The sequence below is a fragment of the Agelaius tricolor genome, unplaced genomic scaffold (genome assembly GCF_023055355.1).
Source record: "Agelaius tricolor isolate 1412-34295 unplaced genomic scaffold, bAgeTri1.0.p SCAF_11, whole genome shotgun sequence".
In the NCBI taxonomy this organism is placed as follows: Eukaryota; Metazoa; Chordata; class Aves; order Passeriformes; family Icteridae; genus Agelaius; species Agelaius tricolor.
The window spans coordinates 7,455,568-7,482,985 of NW_027269271.1; the positions used below are offsets into that span (position 1 = coordinate 7,455,568).

The window sequence follows — 27,418 nt, forward strand, 5'->3', positions numbered from 1 at the left end:
GCTCTCACAGGTATTACCCAGTGGTTTTGCATTACAGTATTGCCATCACTGGTTCCCAGCAGTGGGTCTCCAGGAAACCCTGCCTTTGGGAGAAGCACTGAGGACCAGGGACAGGGTCCCTCTGTCACTTGGTGCAAGAGGAGGAGCAGGGGAATGGTCCTGGCCAGCCTTTGTGAGCAGCTTCTGCTTCATCCCTGTGGATTTTTACTTAGATATGTGTGATTGATTATACCTTGTGATAGTGAAGTCAAATCAAGCCACCATTTTTTTCTCTCCAAGAAGTGACCATCTTCCCCAGCCATCCACTGCATTTTAATGCTAATTAGTCACTCTTTAAACTTCTAGACTGCCAGCACTTGCAGAGTTCAGGCTGGCTCTACACTTGCAAAGGAAACACTTGTTTCTACCATCCAGAAGTATCTGTATTTTTTCCAGTCAAACAACTAGACAGACAAAAATCATATTCAGCACTTTTGCCTCCCTATTCCAGATTTCTCTCCCCCTGTCCTTTTAAATCTTTGCCAGCTTTGAGACAAAAACCATTTTCACCAGCAGACTGGACCCCAGACACATTTTACAAAGCAATCTCTGTAGAAGCCTGTGCAATTTTCAAGCTGGTGTGCCAGAAGCTTCATCAACATGTTTGAAAGTAAATGAGACTTCTGCTCAGCCAGAGCTAACTCTCTTTATCACAAGAACTCCAGTATTTACAGCAGCACACATTTTACCACATGGAAATTGCATTTCTCTCTAAAATGTAACAAGAGTAGATGATGGAACTCTTACTTGTAGGACTGAAAAAGAGAGCTGGAGTGATGACCACATGTTTATATCCATCAATCCCCTCCTGCCCACTCACTCTGGGGAAGACCTTTCTGGATTTTGCTTCTTAAAGAACTGACCAATTAGGGTTAATGATATTACCAGTTCAAAAAGGAGAGGAAAACCCTCAAACACACCTTGGTTTTTTGGAGTTGCAGTCGCTTCTGTGACTTTTTCTGATTTTCTTTCTCACTGCTGTCCAGATTTGCAAATTTGGATGTTGCTTCCTGTGAGGTGATAAAGAATTAAAGGCAATTAATGAAGGATCCAAGTGGTAAACTGGCAACTACATGCATGTAAAATAGTAATTTAACCAGACAAGCTAAGCCAGCAAGAAATATTTGCTGTGCAGACACATCTGTGTCTACACACGTGTTGATTTCCTGGGACTCGGATGCTGATTGGGAATTTTGGACAAAAATCACCCAAGATGACCGTGAGGGAATATTTCTGCAGAATGGCTTTGGCCAAGCCAAGTGCTGCTGAAAATCACTTGGGAGTTTAAATCAGAGAAGCTCAGACACACTTCAGGTGTCCAGATGCTCTATCCCAACACTCCTGACATGAGGAATTCTGGTTAATTCCCTCATCAGGCCTGCTACAAGTAAACATCTCCATCTTATGTAATGCTTTGTTGTTTTTCTTATGCTGCAACACCAAGATTCAGCCACTGTGGCTTACTGACTAACCCAAAACCATGCAGGAAATTAAAGGAACAGGTTTCCATCCCCACAGCTCCAGCTTTCCTATGAATGGATGAGGCATTTCACCATAGTTCTTTAAACCTGCATTTCCCTGGATGCACAGGGGATGTTGGAGTTGTGTGTTTCTTCCAGTGGTTGCACAGATGTGTCACAAATCATTGTGAGTATCTGTTCAGGAGGAGGGAACACTGCTCCCTTTCCATGCCACCCCATCTGTTTCCAATGGCATTTTGTTTCCTCCACACTTGGATTTGCAGGATGGAGGGGCAAGGTCCAACATGGCTTCCCTTACAGGGACTATTTACAGTGAAGGAAAACTAAGCCTTTGAGGATTCAGTGGATATTAATCCTCCAAATGGTCCAAGATGAAAAGTAGGGGAGAGGTTCTAGCTAGTCTGAGGGATTTTTCTCCTCTCACTGCTTCCAAAATGTTTTTAAAATCTGCTTAGGGCAGCTGGAGGGTGATTTACTGGGAGCCAGAGGTCTGGGCTCAGTCTGAGTTGTTTTGTCTTTTAATATTTAGTTAAATAAGCTGTTCTAAACACACATTTTCCCTCTATGCTTATTATGGTCTCACCTGCTTTAAAAATTACCTACAGATGTTGATAAATGGATGATAAACAAAACAGACTGACAGATGTGAATGTGTTCACCCACCATTCCTGAGCAAAACACAGTGTTTCAGATCCCAAGGCAAGGGGCTGAGGGACAAATGCCAGACTGGCTGGACAGAACTGCCAAAGAATGAACTGCTTAGTGAGTTTATGAGGAACTTTTTTATGTAGATAGAAAAAACCTGCCACAAACATTCCTTAGCTTTTGCAGAACACAGCCCTTCCCTGCCATTCTTCCTCACCCCTTTCAGGCTCCTGAGCTTACTGGGGTTCACCCAGGAGAGTGCAAGAGTCAAACTGCTCCACACAGAGCCTGCTTTGTTGTCCATCTGGCCACCCACAGAGGAGGAAGCCTGTTCCTTCTGAATTCCCAGCCCTGCTTCCTAGTTCTGAGAAAGGTACAGGCTCATGGGATAAACATCTTGGACTGACTCCTCAGCTGAAGGTGTGGCATTGTTCCAGTGACCTCATGGGCTGAGCAAGACCTGCTGTCCACCCAGATCATGCTGCCAAAGCCTGATGGCTGTGCCTATCCAGGCTAAAGCTACTGTTTCTTCCAGGAACAAGGAAATCAACTCTCAGCCCAGCAAGAAGTTCAGGTTTTACAGCCTGCTCTTCCCTAAACACCAGGGAAGGTCCTTGAGGAAGAGATGAACTTTGGCAGCTGGTTTCAAAAAGGGTTAAACATCAGATTTCATGAGATCACATGAATGAATCAGATTTCATTGAGATCACAAATTTTGAACTCATACCAGTTCTCACCTTCATCAGCAGCTCCCTACTTGTCAGGTAATTGTCATGGTCTGAGAAGATCTCAGACAGCTCTTCATACATCAGCAGGATGTCCCTGCACAGGAGAAGATAATATCATTTATGTCATTAGCGAGCACTCTAAAATCCAATCGAGTTTCTGTTTCTTTCTCAATCATTAACAGTTCCACTTATAAAAGATAACAGCACCAAAATGCACCCAGTGAGATGCTGCACATCTCCTGGGAGCCTTGGTGGGACATTCTGGTGCTTCCAGCAAAGTTTGGCCTCATCTGACAGCAAAGAAACACCATCAGCAGCCCCTGGGCAGGGCTTTGAACTGTCAGTGCTGTGTGAGAATGGGTCAGGGGATACACAAGTAACAGAAAAACCCAAGTTCTTGATTTTTGCCCTATTCCATGCATTCTGGAAAGCTGGAAGCATTTAAATGGAGGAGTAGTTTTTTGCCCAAGACAAGATAGGCAATATTTTAATCAGAAACACGGGGCAGTAGAAGGAAAACCCAACTTCTGTGGAGAGGAAATACAGAAGGATACTGCCTAGCAGAGTGATACTTTATTTATCAAAGGCAAAGAAATCTGGTTTCTCCAATGAATGAGCAGAACACCATCTTTTCTAGACAACAACTTCTGGCATCTGTGGGGCAGGCAGTAAACATTATTATCACAATAAAGTGAAGAAATATTATCTTCCCTGGAAGAAATATTATCTTCAATACTGGATTTTGTTATTTGGGAATATATCTTATGTAAATATCAGCACCAGGAGAAGAGTTGGGAGGATTTGTAGCAAGCTGTATCTCCTCAAACTTCATGGGAGAGAAGACAACAAGCAGAGATGGTGACCTGGGAGTGGTGGGCATGAGCTGGGTGAGAAGCCAGTGCCACAGTTTTTCTAGAGAGGTTGTAGAAGACCCAATATGCTTGAAAGGACAGAATTCAGTATCCCCAAGGGCAGGTTGTCCCCTCAATAGGAAAGAGGAGCTCACAGGAGGGGTCTGAGCCTCCCAGGAATGGAAGGTTCTTCTGACAGGACCCATGTTAGTGAAGGAACAGAACAAGAAGAATGAGGAGAGGATGAAAGGAAGGAGCACTGAGCCCTTGGGAACTGAGGGAGAGGCTTACTTGGAAACACACATCCAGGTGGTCTTCAGCCGATAGATGGAGTTGGACTGCAGAGCTGAAATGATGGCCCTCAAGGAGGAGAAGTTCTTCAGGATCCTGCATTCCTGTGAAAGGAGTGGTTGGAAACACAGGAGCATTAAATGTCAGCACTGCACAGACCTTGGTGCTCCTCTCTCTGAGCCCTGTCAGGCCTGCTACACATTCTCACTGCTGAGCAGCAGCTGTGCAAATACTGAGCATCAAAAATATCACTCCCCCCTCCAGCCACCACACACTTCACGAGCTTTGGCATTTAGAGCTTGTTTTCCTCACTTTCATGTATTTGTGGTCTCACAGCTTCCAGTTCTCCAAGTAAAAATAAAAGTGGAACTGAGTCCATGAAGCCATGGGGAAAGGCACAAAGGTTATACTTCTTAAAAAGCTCTTTATAGTTGCCAATCCCTTTTACCCCTTAGGGAGAAAACCAGGCTTTGACTCTTTATATGTGGTATTTAAAATGTAAACCCTCAATCATCTCAGTGTCAATTAAAAATAAAGACATGCAAAGGAATAACCTGTTATTCAAGTATGTGCACACTGTTAAAGAGAAAAACCTTCCCAGCTTTTCCAGAGTTTGGATCAAATCTGAACAGAGAGACTGGCTCATGGATGTTTCTTGTGCAGCTACTCTGTGGCAAAAGCTTGGGTGGGAAAGGATAATGAAAAACTCAAAAAAGTAGCACAGATTCCTCATAAAGTGGAGGGAAGCAAGAGGAAAGTCTGGTCTGTGACTCCTGGAAATCTGTTGGTGGCTCAAGAAGGATAGCTTGGATACCACGACCTTCAGCACAGGTGTCTGTACATGCAAATCCAGCAGACAGAACACCTGCCAATCTGACTGCTGCATGGAGATAAGAATGTATTCAAACTCCAGTTCTGCTTATCAACATTTTTATGAATCTGATTCTCACCCTAATAATGCTTATTATGTAAAGGATCCTTACAGTGAAAACAGACATGATTAATTCCTTTGTAGGACTGAACAAATGTAAAGCAACCTCAGCATAAGCAAAAGTCAGACCTTAATCCATCGGCATCCCTGTTCATGAGCTGCATTAGAAGTGACTGAACAGCTAAGGAGAGTACAAACTCTCCCAGTTACTGACCCACAAAAAACTTCTAATTAGGACACTCCATTTATCCAAGTGTGGCTTAAGCAGAGAGCCTGGGCCAACATCATCTGAAGCAGGTGGACACTTGGGTCAGATAAACACCAAGTTCAAGATCATGAGGCAGGACTCACTGGAACTGAAAGCTGGTTTTGCATGGTTTGGGGCCAAAAAAAAGCCACATTACAGCTCTTCTCCAGAGACTGACATGTTAAAGAATGAGACCTTTCTTTTTGTTCAACCTGAAATTTAGGTTGTGGAGAACACAAATTTAGAGGCACAAATTATCAGCTTTTCTTCTTTCTTCCCAGTACAACAGGAGTTTGAACTGGAAGAACCAATTTGGAACCATCTTGACTTAACTGCATGCTGTGCAATTTAGAGCACAGTTGGAATTTCATTTAATATTGGATTTAGTGTTCTCAGTGGTTCAACCAACTACAGACTAAAATTGAGCAAGCTTTCATTTGCATGTAAGAAGAATTTTTAAGACTGGTTTTAATAACTTTGTTTCATGCTGTGTCCTTCACAGAGGGAAAACCAGAAAGAATCCTGTGGAGAAACAGCTTTGATTTTAAAAATTTTAAGCATAACAGGACATTAATTATTTCATTTTTATTTTTATTTTTAAAGAAAATATTGTTTGAGTGAAATTGGCTGCTCCTGCTCAGGAACCTTAGATCTAGGTGGAGCAGAGGGCTGGCAGTAGAGAAAGTATCTAGTTTATCTTTTGAACCAAGAAAATGGAACCAGAAGTCATGAAGAGATGACAAATGTGGAACTCCGTGCTGCTAAGTTTAGTTATCAGTGAATAACTGTACTTTAATGAGTGGATTATTTTCTAGTTCAGGCACCTAGCTATTCAAAACCCTCATTTGCATGCACAAAGGAAGCAGCTTTCTTCAGAAGTGGGCAGCTAAGTAAACATGCACCCAGCTGCTGTACATGTGCCATTATTCTGCAGAGTGTGCACATACATTTTTCATGTGTTTCATGCTACGACTGGAGCACCTAATGAATTAAGTAAAGGGAGAGGCACAGAATCAGCAGGGGTGTAGAACAAAGTCCTCCATCCACAGAGTGAGTGGGATGAGGGCAGTGCCTTTCCTGATTTCCCCAGGCCTCCCTTCTGCCTTGGGATGATGATGAAGCTCTGTCCAGCCTGCCCCAGGAAGAAGGCTCTTTTGCCTTCTGGTGCCCTCTGCCACTTAGATCTGCAAGTAGAAACTGGAAATCAAACTTCCCTTCACACAGGCAATAAAGCATCCACCAGATGATGATAAAAACAAGCAGATGTAAGTGCCACAGGAGAGGTCCAAGCCCTTCCCCATCCCAGCTTCCTGAACCATGCAGCTGCCAGAGCTCAGGTGCCAGGACTGAATGCTGCCTCTGGAAGCACAGAAGTTGCCAAGGTTGGAAAGCCTCTGGCTTCAGCTTTTCCTGACTGTTCTGTAGAGCTCAAAAAGAATCCATGGGATTCTTAGGAGTCAACACACATCCACATGGAAGTGCTTGAAGTGCTCTCTTCCAGAGAGGTCTTGTTTATTGCCAGCTGCCCAGTGCTCCAAGGGGAATGAGGAACATTACAGTAAAATAATAGAACCTAGGAAATTAGCAAATTAGGTATGTAAAGCAGGCATGGGGAAAAAAAAACCCTTCTTGCATAGATTAGGAAAAACAGGATAAAAACATGGAATCTGCTACAAGATCCTCTTGGAAGCTCTGCTGAGGGACATGGAGGTGATTCCACAGAGCTGCTGATTTCAGCTATCTGGAGTTCTCTAAAGCTTTGGCATGGCCAAGTATCAACCCCATTTCCATGGTGGGGAAGAACTGAGGAGAGGAAGGGCAATATTTATTTGGTATCACAAAAAAAACCCAGTTAAAATTGAAAGAATGAGAGCTAAGATAGCCTGGGACCAATGTGTACAACCCCTCTCTCCTCTCCCAACTCCTTCACTCCAAGGCACCCACCCAAAAAACATTCACCAGAATAAATGCTTTACGTGTGCAATATGAATCCACTTCTCAATGATCTTGGCTCTCTGCTGGATTTTGAGCTCCCTGGTCCCCAGGATAGTGCTGATGACACATTTGGTGACTGCATTGAACTGGGTGATGGTGGCTCTGACAGTTGGAGCCAGGTTCTTGTTTTCCTTCTTATCCCTTTGAGACCAGATGGATCCCAAACAGTGGTAGGGCACAACTCTTCTGAAGAGCATCTAGAGTGAAACAGAGGTGTGGTAAGCCAGCAGCTTTCTCCTAAATCTTTTATTCACGAGAAGAAATACAGGTTTAGAGGATAAATTTGACTTAAATCTAATATGGTACTTAAAGATAAGTATTGGTTCTCTCTTAGTTTAAAATATCCTTTGGCATACTCTTTATAGGCTTGATGCCCCAAAAGAACTGCCAGCTAAACAATAATGGGAAAATTAGGGACATCTTTATATCAGTTCCATAACCAAGATAAAATTTATTTATATAATGATATTTAGAAAGGAACTGATGGACACAAAGCAAAATCTGAGCATTACAGTCCAGAGTTCCTAGACATCTTTAAGCCAGGTAGTGTTATAGTTAAAATGTGCTATTTCTCAGTGCCAATAACTTTTGCAAAAGAGACTACATATAAAAAACCAAAACCAAACAAAAAAAACAAAACCAAAAAACCCTTCAAAATGACAGAAGGGAAAAACTCAAAGACTGAAACCTCTGGGATAACCACAGAGCTGTGTTCTGTGTGCCAGCAGCAGTCCTGTTCTGGAACCCTACACTTAAAGCAATGTAACTTACAAAAAAAATATGTTTTATTTTATAAATTGTATTATATGCAATACTCTACATACCACATCCATGTATGTCAACTGTTCTGCCACAACGTGGTCTTGAAAAGAGGAGAATTCTTCTGGACTGCTGCTCTCCAGTTCCTCTCCATCAACCAGGTCACTGGAGGAAGTGCTACAGAACCCATCTGGCCAGGATGGAAAACACCACTCAGTGAATTTATACAGCAAACAATGAATCAAAGCAGGTGTTTATTTTGCAACATCACTGTATTACAGCAGAATGCCTAAGGGGCCTGCCTGATGTAATGGCCCCACTGTGCCACTGGAGTGAGAAAAATGACCAGAAGATTAAACTGGCAAAGAAAAGGTGGAGTAAAAAGAAACAGAACAAATCTTAGAAAAGTGGCTTGACCCATTTGCTAACTATTCTTCTGAAAGAAAAGGCATCACCACCACCCCAACAAAAATTCCTTACTGATATCCCACAGTTTTCTTAATCTATTTTTCAGTATTTATAATCTGAAAAAAAAAATCAAACTGCAAAGACATGAGGCTGCAGTTATACCCCCAAAATACTGCATTAGGAATGCTCTTCTATCCAGAAATAAAAGAAGACACCAGATTTCCTGGTACCCTTTGTGGCTACATGGGCTGTACTGAAGAGAGTTTATTCCAGCAGCCTTCACCTTTTCTCTCAGGGAATTTTTCCCAGGAAATGGAATACAGTGAACACCTACAATATTCTGCTGAATGGTTCTTCTAAATCTTCTAAATCTGGGCAGCAAAGAGGAGGTGAGAGCAGAACTGTCCTCACTGAGGCACCTGAGGCAGTGCAGAAAGGAGAGAGTTCCACAGCTGCTGCCTTGTCACCTTCTGGCTCCCAGAAGTTGGGAACCAAAAATTCAAACACCAAGAAATATCCCTTGTTTCTCATGGTAGAGGAGGAAGAAACAGAAACTCCCTGAAAATAAATCCTAATTCTTTTTAGTGTAAGGCAACAGTAACTCCATAGTTAGGGAGAAGAAAATAGGGACTTGTTGAAGACTAACAACCAAAGTACTGAGTTTACTACTGGTGAGATTTCATTTCCAAAAACAAAGAGTGTTATGCAAGACTTCATATCCAGTTAAAGCAGAGCATTAAAGCAACAACAGCAGATACTGTGATAGAGAATCACTGTTTTTCAAAATACTTCATTGTTCCTTCCTCCAGTAATTAACAGAACATAATCACCAATGTAAATTGCTACAGTTCTGATGTAACAAGTTATGTCTACAAGCTGATTTCCATCTGTACATTTGAATTGCACAGTTTACTGGCAGAGCTCAGTGGGGTAAATGGAGACCTCTGTTCTAGGCTACTTTTCCATGGCTGTTTTGTAACAATTTGCATAATTAAATGGACTGGACTGCTACAAGAATCTCACTCCTTTTGGCTTTGTAAAACCTCCTTTTCCTTTTGGCTCTTGAAATTCAATTGGAAATCCGCACCACTGAGCTGCAGCCCTACCCAAAGCTTCACAACATGCTTAAAACGAGGTCCTGAAGCACAGTGTAAATTTTCCTTTTCTTTTTTCACCCCTCTTTTTCTCCTTCACAGACATATAAGCAATCTTTTCCCTGCTCTCCAACAAGCTGGAATCCCCTTGAACTCGAGTATCTCATCATCATCTTAGGACCCCCCTGATCCACTCAGCCCTCTCAAAGTCTGACTGGCTCTTGACTGCACTGAGAGCAAGCACGTGCCCCTCCTGACCCTGCAACCTCGGCCTCTCCTTGTTTTGCTTGCTCAACCTGCAAGAATTGAGGCCAGAAGCAGCTTTTATCTTCCTGTCTGGTACTGCAATCTAATCTACTGGCATGGCTGATGGCAGCAAAGAACAGAGGTTTAATTACCCAAATCAAGCTGTAGGATTAGAGCCCAAATTTCAAAATTCAGAACCCAGCAGGAATGCTTTGGGACAGTACTTATCAACAAAGATTGAAGAAAATGTATCAGGGATTTTGAAAGAAAATGTACAAAGATGGAGCTCTGATGAAAGTAAGGCAATCCTAAAACTCTTTTTTGCAAATCCCACAGCTTAATTTCATTGTCCTCCTCTTATTTTACTCTAGTAAGTAATCTCTATTCTGCCACAATTGGGAAAATTTTATCATTCCTATTGCCCACCTATGACTCAAAAAAGAATGTTTTCAGCTATCACTTGAGGAAACAAATACAGAAGCAGGGCTGCTGGGAACTTCTGTTGACTCTGAAGAACACATGAACTCAAATACAGTTCTCATGAGTTTTCTTTCCCTCTTTCTGAGGGAAGTGATCTGTTTGTTTGCTTTTCCTGATCCATGCAGGCGTTCATCCACACCCAGCTATTAGACAGGTACTTAGATACTGCACAATATATGCTTATGGGAATGCCCTTAGATCCTACATTTGCAGGGATTTATCATCATTTCAACAGGATTTTGTAAGAAAATAAGACATTTTAAGCTATGGTTTTCCAGACATAATTTGCAATGTTGTTGACAATTTTCAACTCAGTGTAGCAACAATAGAAATTTACTAAAAAAACCAACACTTTTCTTAAAACTCTAAGCTCCTTATTTCAGTATAAAAGGCACAGTAAACACCTAAACTTCCTGAAAAAAGGCACTGAACTTTGCATGCCTCCATGTCTCTTTCTTTGTTTGAGCTGGGGGAACCCAACCCAGGAAACATCAGCACAAGCAACATCTGAGCCATCCTGTTCCTTACCTGTGCTCAGTAAAGGCCTGGGCTCTGGGCATTCCTCCTTTTCCTGTTCATGACTGAGTTATTTTGGCATTTCACAGTATTATGCATTGACATGGTATTTCTGGAGCATCCGGCAGACGTGACTTTCATGTAATGAAAGTGGGGTTTTTTTCTGGCATTTCCTTTATCATTTAGGGCATGAATTATTCTCTCTGACCCCTCTACCAAAGGTGGAAGTTGATTCCAGTTCTCATTCACACCCTGTGTGAGCTCTCCCCCCTCCCCAGCTCTGGCACAGGAAGTTTTCTGACCAGGATATGGGGATGTGTCAGGTTTGTGTGACTACAGTTCACCATTGTTCCAGCACACTGTGACCCCCAATAACGTAAGATTTTCCTCTGTCCTTGGATACCAGCAGCCAGCCACTCCAATAGGAAAAAACACCCACAGGCACTTCCTTAGACAAGATGGTAACTAGGAAGAAAAGCTGCAGGACAAAGCTTGTGACTCAAGCTGTATTTTGTCACAGCTCTGTACTCTGTTTTTTGTTTGTTTGGGGTTTTTTTTTGGGGGGGTAGGTTAAGTGAGAAGCCCAGCTAGAGAGTAGCTGTGTGTTTTAACTCAGTGACATAGGAAGTGCTGACAATTAACCAGTTGGCTGCTGCAGCAATCTCAAAGCTTTGGCTAAATATTTGAGAAGTGTTGGATTTCCCAAGCCAGCCCAGGATGAACAGACATAGGCACCTCACATGTAACACTATTTCATCCCTCACACAGCCTGCAGCCTCACACACAGGCTGGGTTTCCTTTTAAAAAACAAGACAAAGGTCACTGGTGAGCCTCACAATATTATTGATAAGCATGAGAGGTGGTGAAATGTACTGCACATAAATCCCTGGGGCATCTTACAGGCAGGGAAGACAGAAAGAGAGAAGGGAATGGTAACTCACCAACAGCTTCTACTTCTTGGTTCTGAAACTGCTTCAAGAGGTTCTGCACCCTACTCTCCATGTCAGAATTGGGCATATTGTTCTTCAGGTAATGCAGCAACTTCAGCAAACACATGTAGTCAGGGGGCTCCCTGAAATCCTCCGAGCACTGATCGAGCCAGGCCCGTAGGACTGATGCTATTTCACTGCAAGGAAACAGAGAACACACTGCTTGCATCCAGCTGGAACTGAGTGTACCTGCACCCACCAGAACCACAAGCACATGAGCCATTCACAGCCCACCTGAAGTATCTGTGCTGAGCTGTACCACAGCCATGTTTAACAAGCACCAGACATTACACACACCATCAACAGCACCAGAATTTCTTCATTCCGTCTTGGGCCACTGGGATAAGGTCAATGTTTGCTCCATAACCACTCCCTGGGACGTTGTGGGAAAACAGCAGGGAGGAAACAAGGTATTCATGGCTCCTTCCCAGTGGAAATGCTAAATCAAATGCTTCCTCTGGGGCCTTTCACCAGCTGCAGAGTCTGGGGAATCATACTGGAGCTGCAAATCCCAACACACTGTGTTCCTCCTTATCTACAGCCTTGGTACAAAGCCTGCCTGCTCATGAAACTGAGGCTCTCGTGGAGGAAAAGGAGAAAATCCCAAACCTAACCCCCCCAGGCACACACAGTGAGTGGGATTGCCTCATCTGGGACGGTAAAACCCTCGCTGCAGCAGGAGCCTGCCTGTGCCAGAGCCAGCTGGGAGTGCCCAGAGAGCTGAGCCACAGGAGACACAGTGGTCCTGCTAATCTTGGTGACTGAAGATCTACCAGCAGGGTCTTCACTTCATCTTCAGCACAAACCAAGCAGGGGCTGTCAAATTACAGCAGGCAAAAAGGGTGTCCTGCTCATGCTGGCAGAGCAGGGAAAGGATGCTTAAGGACCACTGGATCTTGCTCAGGGAAGTTATCCCAGACTTTGTTAGTACATGCAGCTAAAAGAACACCAGTATTAGATTGGTACTTAGATACTGCACAATATATGTTTGTGGGAATGCCCTTAGATCCTACATTTGCAGGGATTTATCATCATTTCAACAGGATTTTGTAAGAAAATAAGGCAATTTAAGCTATGGTTTTCCAGACATAATTTGCAATGTTGTTGACAATTTTCAACTCAGTGTAGCAAAAATAGAAAATTACTACCAGAAAAAAAACAAAAAAAAAAAACCACCACCAACTTTTCTTAAAACTTTAAGCTCCTTATTTCAGAATAAAAGGCACAGTAAACACCTAAACATCCTGAGAAAAAGGCCCTGAACTTTCCATGTCTCCAAGCCATTTCTGTATCTCAAGTCTCTTCCAGCACAGGAAACTCTCCACTGGCGCTGTGTACAAATACTGGCACATTCCTGCTGCAAGCTGGGAAACCAGAGCAGTCTCTGGTTAACTCAGCTGCTCAGCAGCATCCAAAATAAACCAATAGTTAAGAAAGAGAAAAGAGAGTTTCTCTTACTCTTTGTGTCTCATCTGAATTGTGTAAGTTTTCCTCAAAACTCAATTAACTTTTAATACCAGACAGATTTCATACAACTTGCATCCATTTAAGTCTGTTTTTATTTCCCTTCTTGTTCTGATAATGTGGCAACTTTGAATTTTCAGTCAAAGTATTTGAAAATCTGTTGGTAACATCCTTTGGTTAGGCTTGCTGACAGGAGAAATGCTGGAATTACGATTTCACAGCTATGAAAAGTATCTACAATCTAAAATTAACATGCAAACATGTTCCGGATTTCAGGTTTCATTGCAAGCTGTGGCACAGCCAGCAGTGCCAGACCAGCTCCACATCCCAAGGCCAGGAAAGACCACACCAGGCAGATGCTCCCAGGCTCTGCCACCACCCTCCCAGTTTCAGTTGTCCCCTCTAGCCCCACACACACCCAGAATGCTGTCACAGAGCACCAACAGTCACAAACACCCTTCTCCTATGCCCACAGCATTTTCCTCTCATTGCCCCCACAGGCAGGGAACACTGTGCCTCACTCCATGCCCAGATAGTGCCCCCATTTCCTCCTGCTCTGTGCTCCTTTTCCCCACCCACATCACAAACCATCACCCCAGTGGTCCCAAAACCAAAAGCCAGGCTAGGTGTTCTATTCCTACAACCACTGGCCAATTCAGCTATGATTTGGAAGGAGGAGCCTCTCCCCAGGGCAAGTTTTTGTACTAATATTGTTCACACTCTCTACACTAAGCTCAGTTTCCAGAGGCTTGGTTGGTGGCCCCTTTCTTAAACTGAACAATAAACAGAGTTTAAGACAGATACAGTCTCCTAGAGCAGGGTGAAGAGTTCACAGCTGTTACAGACACTGAATTTGCCAGCAAAATCATTTCAGTCAAGAGGGGAAATGGGAAAGAGAGAAGAGGTACACTGTGCCTAGTGATCTCCTGCTGCCCAGCTGTTCTACTGGAGTGCCAGGGAATAATGCAGCTTTCCACAAATGGGCTGGACACTTGCCCATATCTTGCAGTAGCTTTATATTTGCTGCCCTTGCAAAGAAACTCTCCATACTCAACAGACTCAGATAGGAACAGGGGCCTTCCAAGAGCTCAGACAGGAAAGAAACACTACAGACTACATTTTTCATGGGTTGATTATGAGCTATAAATTTTTCCTTTCCTGCCCATACAAAAAAAACCTTTCAATGCTTAACTCCTGTGCTGCTGGCCACAGACTCCAGGCTCTGCTGAGCAATGCTTTCAAGTTTCACACCTATCAGAAAGTCATCTAATTTCCACACCAGCTTTGATTGGAGCCCATCTCTGAAGGTTTCAGTATCAAAACCTATCCAGGTAGGTGGAGCAGTGTATCTGAGCCTGTTGTTCACAGACTGGGACCAAGAACTCACCCACCTCCCTCTGCCCATGAGCTGCACAGGTCACAGGGCTGTGGCATCTCCATGTCCAACAGCTCTGTCAGCTCAGCAGGGCACAGTGGAGGTGAGAATTCTCCCACCAGATGGGAATTCTCCATGGCCTTGTCTCTACTGGGAAGACAACTCTAACAGTCCTGACAGGATCTGACAGGAATTAAGGACAGCATTTCAGAGAATCACAGAATTAATTAGGTTTCAATTAACTTTGAAATCATCTAGTCCAACCTATGACACCTCCTCATCAACTAAACCATGGCACTGAGTGTCATGTCCAGTCTTTTTTAAAACACCATCAGGGACAGTGACTCCATCACCTCCCTGGACAGACAATTCCAGAGCCCAAATAGTTTTTCCCTAATGCCAAACCTGAACTTCCCTTGGCATAACTTAAGACTGTGTCCTCTGGTTCTGTCAGTGGTTACCTGGGAGAAGAGACCAACCCCACCTGACTGCAGGCACCTTTCAGGGAGCTGTAGAGAGTGATAAGGTCACCCCTGAGCCTCCTTTTCTCCAGGCTGAACACCCCCAGCTCCTTCAGTCATTCCTCACAGGGTTTGTGTTCCAAACCCCTCACCAACCTAGCTGCCCTCCTCTGGATGTGTCTGAGCATCTCATGTCCTTCCCAAACGGAGGGCCCAGAACTGGGCACAGCACTCCAGGTGTGGCCTCACCAGTGCTGAGAACAGGCCATGGATGATTTCCCTGCTCCTGCTGGCCACACCATTCCTGACCCAGGCCAGGTCCATGGGCCTTCTTGGCCAGCAGGGCACTCTGCTGGCTCATGTGCAGCTGTACCCCCAGGTCCCTCCCTGCCTGGGCACTGTCCAGCCACTCTGTCCCCAGCCTGGAGTGCTGCAGGGGCTTCTTGTGGCCCAATGCAGGACCTGGCACTTGGACTTGTTAAACTTCAGTTTCTGACCAAAAAGGCAAAAGTAATGTTTTCTTCCTACCACAATTATTTCTAAAGAATGAGAAGGGAATCTCAACACTTAAGGAGAATAAGGGGAACCTCAGTTGCAAAAAGAGGTTAAATGATTAATTTCTTATGACATTCCATAAGAATGTGCACAAAACTAGCTATAATTTGCAAAATGCATACTTAAGTCCATTGAGAAAATACTCATTACAGATGGCTATTCCCTTTCCTCCACTGTCCAGGCATTAGGTCTCAGACTTGCTCACACAGACTAAATTAAGTCACCCATATTTTCTCAGTTTTGCTTGTTAAATCAAGGGTAAAATGTAAGCAAACCACAAGAAAAGGCTGCCCCAAGGGTGGCTTCTCACACCCAGTTTGTTTATAAATACCATCCTGATGACCTCCAGCAAATTATCATCTCTGTCTGATTTGGAAAAACCTTTTTCAGTAACATATGGGAGACTTTTGTTGGGACACATGTGAAACTGCTAAGGGAAGAGCTCTGCTTGCTGTTCTTTGTTTTAATTGAGATACCAATCATTATTTTTCTTTCTAATTATTCTTTTCTGCTTGGTACTGGTTGTTTTCATAATTCTCCCACTGCCCTGTGTTTGACTCTGCTTTTCATGTAACCACACTGGTTTCTGATGTTGTTTGACCTTAATTTGCTTTACTGGAATGAATAATTGTTGCTTTTCCAAATGCATCTTAACTGCTCCCCACCATGGACTTCCCAGGCATCAGAAGCTTCCAGTGAATTTTCTTCCATTTGTCTCACATTCCTTTGGTGTCTATTGTGCTGGAGTACAATGTTTCAGGACATTTTACTTCTGCAGTGCTGTAACTGTGCACATTGTTTTCCAGTGGGGCTGTTTGGTTCAGAAGGAACCAAAAGACATCAAGTTTTGATCAGGAAGATCTCAATGCACAAAAAGCCAGAGGAGAATGTTTGCTTGTCACTATGAAAAACTCCAAATGCTGTGGTACTACATTGAAGGTTTTGGATATTTTATTTTAATACAGAAGAGGAGAGGTGAACATGAAAGACATGTGGTCACTGAATAATTCCTTAATTTTCTCTATTTGAACTATTTCCCCCAAATGCTGCGGAATGAAACAAGGTTTCAGTTTAGCTTCAAGGTGCTTTGTCTGTGGTTTTCAGTTGTGCCATATTCCAAGTTTTAATAACAAAGAAATTTCACATTTTGATAATAAAGTGGATGCAACTATGAGCTGACATTCAAGACAAGCAAAAAAGCCCCATGAATTTTGATTCATTTCTGTGACCTGTCTTCCATCTGAGGGAAAGCACCACCAATGGGCTCCACACCAGCAAACCAAGGCAACAGAAGGGAACCACAGCCTTGTAGTTCAAGAGGAAGCTTGAAAGGACTTTTTGCTGTTACTCAAAGATTCATGGCAGTACTAATGTTAGACCTCTGGAAAGCAAACAAACAAATGATCATGGTCCAAGTCCACAGACCAACACAGCAACATGTCTGCCTCTCAAAAAACCTTTCCTGCAGATAATCCCAGCTTTGTCTTCCTGTATTTTTGAGTCAGGTCTCTAAGGATCTAGATACAGTTGACCTTAAACTAGGCTTCCCCAAATGCAAACATCACAGGCAAGCCTGGATAGCTTTTTGTGTGTCTGGCCAGGAATGAATCCCTTCTGGGAAGTGCCCTGACACAAATCTTTAAAACTGGTGTCAGCCAGCTCAGCACCTCTCCCTGATGTACCACCTCAGCTCCCCAGGTGTCACAGGCTTGTCACAGCAAGGGATTCCAGTGCCATGGCCTGGCTTGGGACCCTCACACGAGCCAGAGACATCCCAGGATCCTGCAGAGCCACTGAATCACAGCAAGTACCAGCAGCTACAGTATTTTAGATTGGGAAGGCTTTATGTTCCTTTCTCAGTTCCAGTCCTCAGCCTGGTCTTCAGTGTCAGCCTTTGAGGAAAGCAGTGCCTGCTCTTTTAACACATCACCTCTCTAAATTCATGGAGCCTGTGCTTGGGAGCAGCTATCTGCCAGAAGTGGACTGATTACCCAGAAACCAAAATCCCAGAAATCAAAATTAACACTGTCCTTCCCTAGGACATTTAAAAGGAAAGAACACAACTGAATTATCATAGAAATTTTATTAAATTTTATTAACCCCTCTTAATGCAATTTAATGCAATTTAATGCAATCTTAATGCAATTTATCATGCTGATAATTTATTTGTGTTTAATGTATATATGGTTTTATTCTGAACTGTCACACACCTTGGTGTGTTACACGTTTTTTTGAATGTGAACAGAAGTCCTAAGCTAAAAACCATGCAGAGAACACAGAAGACTCCAAACACAACAACAACCTACAAGGAGAAGGAAGGTCTGTCACCCCTTGACACAAAAACATGCAGCATGAGACACAGAACAAGGCAATCTTGTTGATATGATAACATGAAGAACAAAAAAATTACTAATAGGAGGTAGAGGGTCAAACAAGCTACTCCTTTCAACTCTCTTATCAGACAATTAAGAGACACAGCATCACATTTCTGGAAACACAGGCTGAAGTCCATCTAACTCAGATGTTTAGCTGGAATATATGACCTTTTCTGGACTGTATCCTTTGTTACTTGTGATCATGAATTGTCTGACTGAGTGAAAGTAGTGAGAAGTGTGGAAAGCAAGTTACTGAGCATGAAAAGCTAAGGTGGGTCCTGATAAGGAATGAAAAAGCCAGGTTGTTTGAAGCTTACAAAATTTTTCATGGTTTTGATGAGTTTACTCACAACTCTAAGATCCAAGGTATTTTGAAAAGTATGGTACCTTTGTTTAAACCACGTATTAGTCGGATCCCTGTTGAAAAAATCCAATTTTTTGACCACTCCAGCAGCCCAAGAAATGATAGTAATGATGTTCAAGTGAAGAGGAGAAAATCCCCTTGGGAGAAGGGGTCCTGGGAGGGCATGTTTCTGAACACAGCTGAGGTGATCTCAGGTCAGTAACTACACATCACTGCAGCAGCCTGGAATCACTGCAGGACCTGGGAATGCAGGGCAGGCTTAAAGCTCCCACAAGCCCCTCGAACAAGGCTGTGCCAAAAATGTGCTCAAGCCCAACTCTAGGATCTGCAGGTTCTGAACACTGAAGCAGGTACATAAACACTGTGCGGAATATTCACATAATTTTTTACAAAATACATCACATACATCAGGCATTCTCCTCAAAATACATGAATGACAGCTCTACACTACAAGTGCAAAAACAACAGAGAATTTCACTGTAGAAGGCAGTAACCTGATGGCTTACAGTGCACCACAGAGGACAATGTTCCTTCCACACATGCCCTCAGTTTTTGCTGCTTCTCCTTCTTTCAGGCTCCATGAGGTACTTAAGGAGTCATAAACTCTCCTTCTTGTTGTTCTCAACTTCTGCAGCTTTTTTTTTTTTTTTGTGTCAAACCAGTGGAAATGCTTTAACTTGCATCCCACTTCTAATGGCCCAACTGGCTTTTTAAAGCCTCTGAGCTGCCACAGCAGGAGTCTGATGAATGCAGAAGGTCTCTGGCCACAGACCACAGGCTTCCCCATGAGATATTTTTCCTCTGAGAAATACAGAGTTAATGGCAAGAAATAACAAGGCTTTACTGCTGATTCCTCCTCTTTCTGCAAGTCATATAAAACCAAGAGCACAATTATATCATGTTTCTGTTCCATGAGAAAAGAGGGCAAATGAAATTATACTGGAATTATCCCAGACAAGAGAAAACCTGAACTACCAGAAGTACACGTTTCACAACAGGACTACAAAGCAAAACACCTTCCAGATACCACTAATCATACCTAAAAGACAAGAAGCCAGAGCAACTGAAAGCAATTACAGTGGAAATTTTTAGGGAAGGAAAGTGAATTCATATTTTTATGGGATCTGTTTAAACATGTACATATACCTGACAAATAACTTTTTGACTTCATTGTTGAACTTTTTATAGACACGGATTTGAGTAAAGATATCAAATTCTCGTGTAAAAGGTATCTTATGAAGGTCAAAGGATCAAAATCAGCTGTTCTGAACTACATGGATGAAAAATCTGGCAGAAAATCCATCAGAAGTTGAGCTACCACAGGAACAAGCCCACAGGCTTTATCCATTTGTCTGTCCCTGGCTGTGCAAAGGTGTTACGTGCCAGGAGGGAAGAAAGCACAGATGCAGCAGGAAGCACCTGACAAGGCTGGTATATTCTATGTGTGCCAGGAGGAAAATACTTCCACTAAAAACAAACAAAGAAAGAAACAAACCAAAACAAACACTCTCCTACTAAATTCTATTTGCTTGCACACTCACCTGCAGGTATAACTAAAAACTGATGCATTTTGCCCAAAGCCCAAGTGACAGAGGTAGCATTAAGATTACTTTCACCCCTTTTCTCTCCACCTCATCAACAAAGTCCTCTGGGTCCACAAAAAGGCAGCTGGGGGATTAATCCCACCATGATTTATACTGGTGAAATTAATTCCTCACCCCCAGTATAAATCCTTCAGCTATTCTGCAGGAAGAGTACAGCTTTAGCTCATGTTTTATGACTGAGATCAGGGAATGTCAAATGGTTTATCCAAAGCTGGAAGAGACCCTAGAGCTCAGTCTGGATGGAAGTGTGGGAACCACTGACTGACTGTTATAGCTTCTACCCATGACATAATGCTGCCTCCTTGGTGCCTCTAACCAAGTTTTAACTACCAGCTGTTCTTTGAGGAGTTCTCATGGCAAAATGGGAGAAAAACATTTTACCAGTCAGGAGAGACTGAGGGTTGAGCTCCTATGTCAAGTCCCATGGGGCAAGAGGAACAGAAAACCAGTAATGCTGACAAGAATCAAGCATCCTCATTCTGTAATCAAATATAACCACGCATGCCACAGTGCATGCAAACCACAGATGTCAAAGTACAAATGCTGATGACCTAAGGCACATTTTACACCCAATGTCTAAAGATAAAACCCCAGGAGGATAGCCAAACCACCTTTTTCTCATTTAAACTGCAGTTCAAAACGGCTTTGCTATTTCTTTTGCAAATGAGGGTGACCTCAGAATTTAAATTTCACTCTAAAAGCAGCGCTGTAAATCACAGGGTACTAACAGAAAAGATCCATGCACACACGTTGCCTGAGTCACCCTCAGCTTTGCTCTGCAGACATTGCTGTAATGACAAAAAAATCACTCATAAGCAATAACCACTTACTGCCACAGATAAGGCAGAGGAAACAAACTCCTTGTTTGTTTAATCAGCAAAATGTTGGCCTAGATGTGTTCATCTCATGTTTAATTCCAAAACAATTTCCCTGCAAAAGATGCCTGGACTGTATTATTGGATATGTTACAAGACAATGTGTATTTGGCCTTTCCACAAGCTTGTTTAAGCATGCAAACAGTGCTGTGAATTTTCAACAGAAACAACAGCTCTGCTGCTTGCATCCTCCTCCAAGACCAAACCCTGTCTGGAGCTTGCTCCACAGTGAAAATCCATACTTACGCCCTGAGTACCATCTCAGATTCCAAGGAATTCAGGTTTGCCACTTCTCCTTGGCTTGAGGTCTCCAGGTTGCCAAACCTGAAAAAGGAGATGGATGTTTAGAAGAATAAAAGCAAAATGCCAAATAGCATCATTCATATACAATTACCATAAACAACTACAAAGCACTTCCAGCTCAAACTACAAGGAGTCTTAACAGGTGGGCAGAATTAAGGACCTTGAAGATTATTTCATTTAGGAGGGAAAAAATCCTAAAGAAACAGCCAGTATCATCCAACCTAATTTTTTTAATTTATATGAAGCAGCCTGCCCACAGGAGGAATCAACCACAACAGTGTCTCTGCTCACAGCTCCAAGATCCTTCTGCCTGTTTTCACTCCATCCTTTCCCAGGGCAACGTTCCAGTGTGCAAAGAGACTGTGACACAACCACCTTCTCCAATATAGCTCCTGTGTCTCTAGCACCTGCCATTCCTAAAGCTCCAAGAGTTATCTCAAGGTTTCCTAGGTGGCAAGTGCTCACTTTGTGCCCAAACTCCCCATATCAGTGAGAAAAGCCCACGATGCTGTGAAAACAGCACTGGAAAAGAGGGAGCCATGGGCACAACTCCAACAGTGCCAAAGGGAAATCTCTTACCTACAAGGCACAACCCTGTGCCTTGCAGGCAGGATCATCCACTTCATTTTCAGCAGGAGTGCCCATTGTTTCAGATATACAGCTCCATAATTACCCATGAGGAATCCCATGGCTCCCTCCAGGCAGGTTTAATGAAGGTGAACGATTACTCACTGTCCAGAATAAGACAAGCTGATTTGATTCATTTAAGTTTACACATCTCAATTAATCTGAAGAGTTAAAACAAGTGCATCCTTAAGTGCTTGTGCTACAACAACCTGGTAACATCAGAGAGAACACAGTGAGCTGTGTCCTGAAGGTTCGTTCAGAACTGTCACAAACTCATCCAAAAACATTTCAATGGATGGAAGTGGTGGTAGTTTTATGCTCCCCTCAAGTATTGGTCTAAGACTTCCTATATAAGGATCACAGACCTGTTGTTAAAGGGAGAGGATTTCACTCTCCATTGCCATCTGCTCTATAAAATGCCTAGAACACACCTTGGCCAGTAGACAAAAGGCACTTTTCCCCTGCCAGGGAATTTTTTAAAAATAAAAATTAGATTTTTATATTCAGTTTTCAAAGTTTGCAGTCAATTTTTGGAGGAAAACTTATGGAGATGAGTCCCAACATCACTGTCCTACTATTGAGTGAAATATTAAATATGTCTTTGCAGAACATCAGGCACTTGTGTTTAAATCCCACTAGAGACACAAGCTGAGTTTTACAGCAGAAATCCTTAAGACAGCAATAAAGAGCAGGCAATTTTCTGTGCAAAACTGGAGAAGGATACAACCTCTGCCTATCTCTCATCCCTCCATGAACAACAGGTCATTAAATACGGGTTAGGAGGAGTTAACAACACAAGTGATGTGAGGAACAGCCTTTCTGCAGCCTTCCAGCACTCTGTTCTCACCAGCTCCCGGACAAAGAGCCTTTCACTGCCCAGCCTTGTAGGAATGCTTTGCATACAAAAAGAGACACGAGAAACAAAAGGATCCTGTAGCTCACAGAACTCTTCAGCCTTGCTTAGCATTTGGGAAGTTACAAACTGCACTCAAACTGACTAAGCAAATGAGACCAGAATGTAATGGGTAACACTGAATGTTTAATTACTGGAAAACAGAGTGGAAAATGCATCCCTGCATCTCTGTTAAGAGGGAAGGAGGAAAATACTCTGAGTAACTCAGAAATAACAGGAAAGGTGGTCTCTGCAACGGCCCCAAACAAAACCCTAAATAAGCATGTAAGCATTGAAAAAAGCAATTTGGAAGGCCAGATCCTCAGGAAAAATAAGGTGGTTTGACTCCTACACACATGGAGTCATGGAAGTGAAATCACTTCTCTAGCTGAGTAGACCAGCCACCTGATATAAAGGAAAGAGATGAAATAACAGATGCTACAGGAACAGCAGTGAGTCAAACACCCCAAAGCTGCTGTCCCAAAACGTGTGGCTCTGCTACTGTAGGACCCACTCCTTCAGTACTCCCCCTCTGCCTCCTGTCCTTCCCATTTACCCTGCAGCAGACCCTCCTCCTGCAAAAGGAATGAATGGGAAACATAAATCTAATTTGTTCTTCACTGTCATTCCCCAGCTCCAGCTCTCCCACCAAACAGTCTCAATTCCCTCCTCTGTAAACTGCTCCAGACAGGGACTGGTTGGTGCTTGTTCTGTGCCTGTGCCAAGCACAGCACAGCTCCACTTGTGAGGAACACACTTATCAGGGTAAAATACATTATGGAAGAGAGGAATTTGGCCTCCTTCTAACCTCATGTGGATAGCTCACCACCTCTGGCTTCCATCACACTTTGGAATACCCCCCTGGGAATACCAAAGGCACCACACTGTATCCCCACATCCAGGGCCAGGAGGAGCTGCTCTCCTTCCCTCCAGGAGCTTCCATGGAAAGCCTTCACATCAAAATGCCACCAGGATATTTTGCTTTAAACTCTCCCTGCCCCCTTGTACCAAAGAATAGAAAATATCAGAATGCACAGTGTTAAAAGCTTGGCAGATTTCCAAAGCTGTCTGCTGCACTTGGATGCCAAACTCTCATGAATGCTAAAGGGATGTGGATGTTAAATTACTCCTAAATGGCTTTGGAAACACAAGTCATCCCACTCACTTCTCAACATACCAATCTATGCTTAAGATTTTGTCTAGTGACTTCTAATCTATCTTAAAAGAAAACCTTTATAGGCTGAATCTGGCTAAAAAAAATTTAATAGGGCTTCTGTCTCAAATTTTATCAAAACCAAAAGGGTAACATGAAGTCCTGGAGGAAAGAAAATTTAAAAATGCAACAACCAGATTTCTGAAACTGTTTCTAAAACTAAAGTTTTTCTAAAGCACAGCATCCACTTTTTTATTTTCAGCAGCTGACCTGCTTTTGGACACCATAAATGCTTCCTGCCCCAAATGCAGTCAGCATTGCACTGCTTGGACAGGATGCTCTGCAGACAGCACCAAATGACCAGCAGGTTTCCCCACACTCTTAGGGTACAGGACATGCACATTTCGCAGGATGCTCTCCCAAGAGCCCCAGGACTTTTGTGTAAGCTGGGTTTGTTTAAGTCTAACACATTCACCAGACAATTCTGCAGCAAATCCAGCAGAAAGAGAATGCACTGGGCTTGAGGGTAATCCAGCTTCCACAAATACATTGTGGAGGAGGTTTTTCAGTGACTATGTCCCTACAAAATAAAATATCCTGCAAATGATGTGGATGCTGTTCCCTCCTCCCCTCTCCCAAGGAGCTGCTCACCTGTAAAAAGCTGGAAGGGCCTTTTTTGATCAGGTCACATCACTGTTCTCCCTTGGACCAAACAACAAGAGTTCAGCACTTCCAATTGTTCCCTTACTCCACAACCCTGCTCTATCCCCAACAATAAGAGACAGGGCTCAAACCCTTCAGATGAAACTAAACCTGACAACAAATGCCAAAACTGTGCTGCCTTTGTTTTGTTTGGTTGGTTTTTTTTTTAAGAGAATGCCTCTTTCATTATTACTTCACTGGTACACAAAACAAAACACAAATTATGCACTGACACCCATTTTAGTCTCTGATTATTAACAAGTACCACTAAAACCAAAGTTGTAAAAATGCAGGCTCTGGGCTACTTATTCTCAATTAATCTAGAGATGAAAACCAAGCTGGTTAAAATCAATTCCTATCCATTTTTTTTTCAATTTTTTCCCTTATAACATCTGCTTTTCTTCACAATTCCATATTCCTAGCTACATGTATATCATTCTAACTTTTACAGCTTAAATTTAATCTACATTTTCTCCCAAGCCATAAAATTCTAGACTACCCATGATACACAAAAAGCCAAGAGAAACATCCATGGATTCTTAAGCACTACACTCCTATGATTTGAGAGAAGGGAAGGAAGTGTAACCTCCTAGGATTTCCTGTGGATCCTCTCACGTATTAAAAAAGGCTGGAGGTGATGCTGATAAAATCAGGCAGCCCATTCCTCTGAAGGGGAAATTCTAACTCCTCAGAGAGGTACACAAGCCAGCAAGATCAAAAATGGGCTCAGAAAAGAGAGTTCTGTTCTATGGAGACAGTTCTCCTGCCCTCTCCAGACATTTTCACCTCTTTAAATCAGTGTGAGAGGAGGAAGTCAGGGCCAGCTTCCTTAGAGCCTCAATGTTGTTATATTCTTGTACCCATCCACTGCCAATTTTTATCATTTCTCACATTTTGAACCAGAATTGGGATGGACTGAGGGATAAAGCACACAACAGTCAATGTCACTGTAACCAAGTCTGCTCTCCAGGATGGCTGCTCCTTTCTCAGCTGACTGCTTACCTGATGCTCAGATTATTATTATTATTATCTTTACTAACTGAGCCACACAGCTTTCCTACAAAGCAGCCAGGACTATCATTTCCAGGTAGAAAAGAAAAGCACAGATAATTTGTCAATGCCTTGTTCTTTATCTACCTAGTGGGAGATAGTACAAAATTAAACCCTAGCACAAAATTAAACCCTAGGAGCTCTTATGCCCCTTCTCTCTTCTAATTACTTCATGCCAGAGCAACCATTTCTGTGAATCACAGATTTTTAAAGTGCAACAAATATGACACTCCCAAAATAGGAGTACCCCTGACCCAGCCATGTCTCAGTTAGAATTTGGGGTGAGAAACTAATGCTGTGTGTCCCAAGCATTTATGCAGACCCAGCTGCCATGATTTAACAGTCTGACCATGAAAGTTATTCTTATAACATTTAGCAGTTCTTGGGCTGCCAGCAGAAATTTATGGCTGCATGTTCATGTGATGTAATAGAACAGGAGAGCAAATTCTTTCTTGTGTTTCTACAATCCCTGTTCTGAATCAGCAGCCCCCAAACAGGAGAGACAGGTCTGAAAACACTGGTAACCAATAAAATTTTGGAATCTATTCTAGGTATGACTTTGCAGCCCTGCAGACTTTGCATTCTGTTGGGTTTTTGGAGGAAACTTGAATTAATTTTGCTGTGTTGGTCCAGCTGGGTTCTTTAGCAGCCAGACATGGCACACTTTCCTCACCTATGCTTTGATGAGTGTTGGGATGTGAGCAGCAATGCATTTATAGACTGGATCTTTATGCTGAAATTCTGGATTTTGCAATATTCTTGACAACAGGTTATTAAATCCATGCCCACTAAAAGCAAGGGAAGAAGCTCCTGGCAGCTTTCCCCTGTGGTGTAAAGGATGGGTCCATTTCCACAGCAGTGGTTCTTACCTGTCCAGAAGAAGCTCCAGCACTGCCCTGGGAGAAGCAAAGGCCCTGTATGTTGCAAGGAAGATGCTGATGTAGGAAAAATCTGCATCTCCAAAAGCTGTGAGAAGGTTCTCCACCAGTTTCTCCAAAGTTCCAGCTTTTATAGCCCTGATCTTGGATGTTTCATACTGCCTGACAGTGTGCTCTGGGGGTAACTGGTCTCCTTCACCCTACAAAAGGAAACAAAAAGCACAAAAATCAGGCAGGAGACAGATCCCTGACATAGATTAAATCCTATATTTGCACAGGAATTGGCCATCATCAGTTACTAAATAATTTTGTCAATTTTTGGTGCTCTCTAAGCACCGAATGCTGTATCAAATAATGGAGTTTTTAAGTAACTTTATTTTAAAACATTTCTCTGACGTGCTCAAAAAAAAACATTTTACAGTGTGACCACTATCAAGTCACGATTCCACCATACATTATTATCTAAAGGACAATCCATTATCCCACAAAGAGTAACATTACTGAAGGGAATAAAAGTGATAATTCAGTGTTTCATTTAACTTCTGAATGAACATGAAAACTGACCATAACTTAAGCACTGACATTTGCAATTCCCTTGCTGAAAATACCAACTTTGGGGTGTCACACAGGACCCAAGGTCAGAACACATTTGGTGCAAAAACATTTCAAGACACTTTTTGCAGGGAGGGTGTGAAACTCATCTTGCAAACATTCCAATTTTCTCTTAAGAGATTTCATTTGGCACAATATTTGTCCATAAATCTAGGGTTTGGGATTGTGTGTGGGTTTGTTTTTTAAACAGCATTTGTTTTAAATGCTTACAGCCTGCTTTGAATCTGAAAGAACAATTCCTTAAATTATGTCATTATTTAGAGGGCAGTTCAGAAAAGTATTTTCCTGACTCTATTTTGTAAAGTATGTGGATAAAAAATGGGATTATAAATAAAAAAATGTCCAATATTTACTCAAACATCTTGATAGTGAGGGCACAAAGACAGCATGTTAATAATGACAGTCACTACCAACCCTGGCTCGGGATA

General features: G+C 42.7%; 1 protein-coding gene across 1 annotated transcript in view; it reads right to left on the reverse strand.

Moving 5' to 3' along the window:
- Positions 1-27,418, reverse strand: part of RGL1 (ral guanine nucleotide dissociation stimulator like 1) — a 54,491-nt gene that overhangs the window by 7,160 nt on the left and 19,913 nt on the right. Inside the window, exons 3-10 of the mRNA XM_071435965.1 lie at positions 26,370-26,578; positions 21,020-21,097; positions 11,653-11,837; positions 8,033-8,157; positions 7,190-7,405; positions 4,036-4,139; positions 2,903-2,987; positions 960-1,049 (exon numbers count right to left, since the gene is read on the reverse strand). Coding sequence (XP_071292066.1) covers positions 960-1,049; positions 2,903-2,987; positions 4,036-4,139; positions 7,190-7,405; positions 8,033-8,157; positions 11,653-11,837; positions 21,020-21,097; positions 26,370-26,578 — 1,092 coding nt within the window. The remainder of the gene's footprint in view (positions 1-959; positions 1,050-2,902; positions 2,988-4,035; positions 4,140-7,189; positions 7,406-8,032; positions 8,158-11,652; positions 11,838-21,019; positions 21,098-26,369; positions 26,579-27,418) is intronic.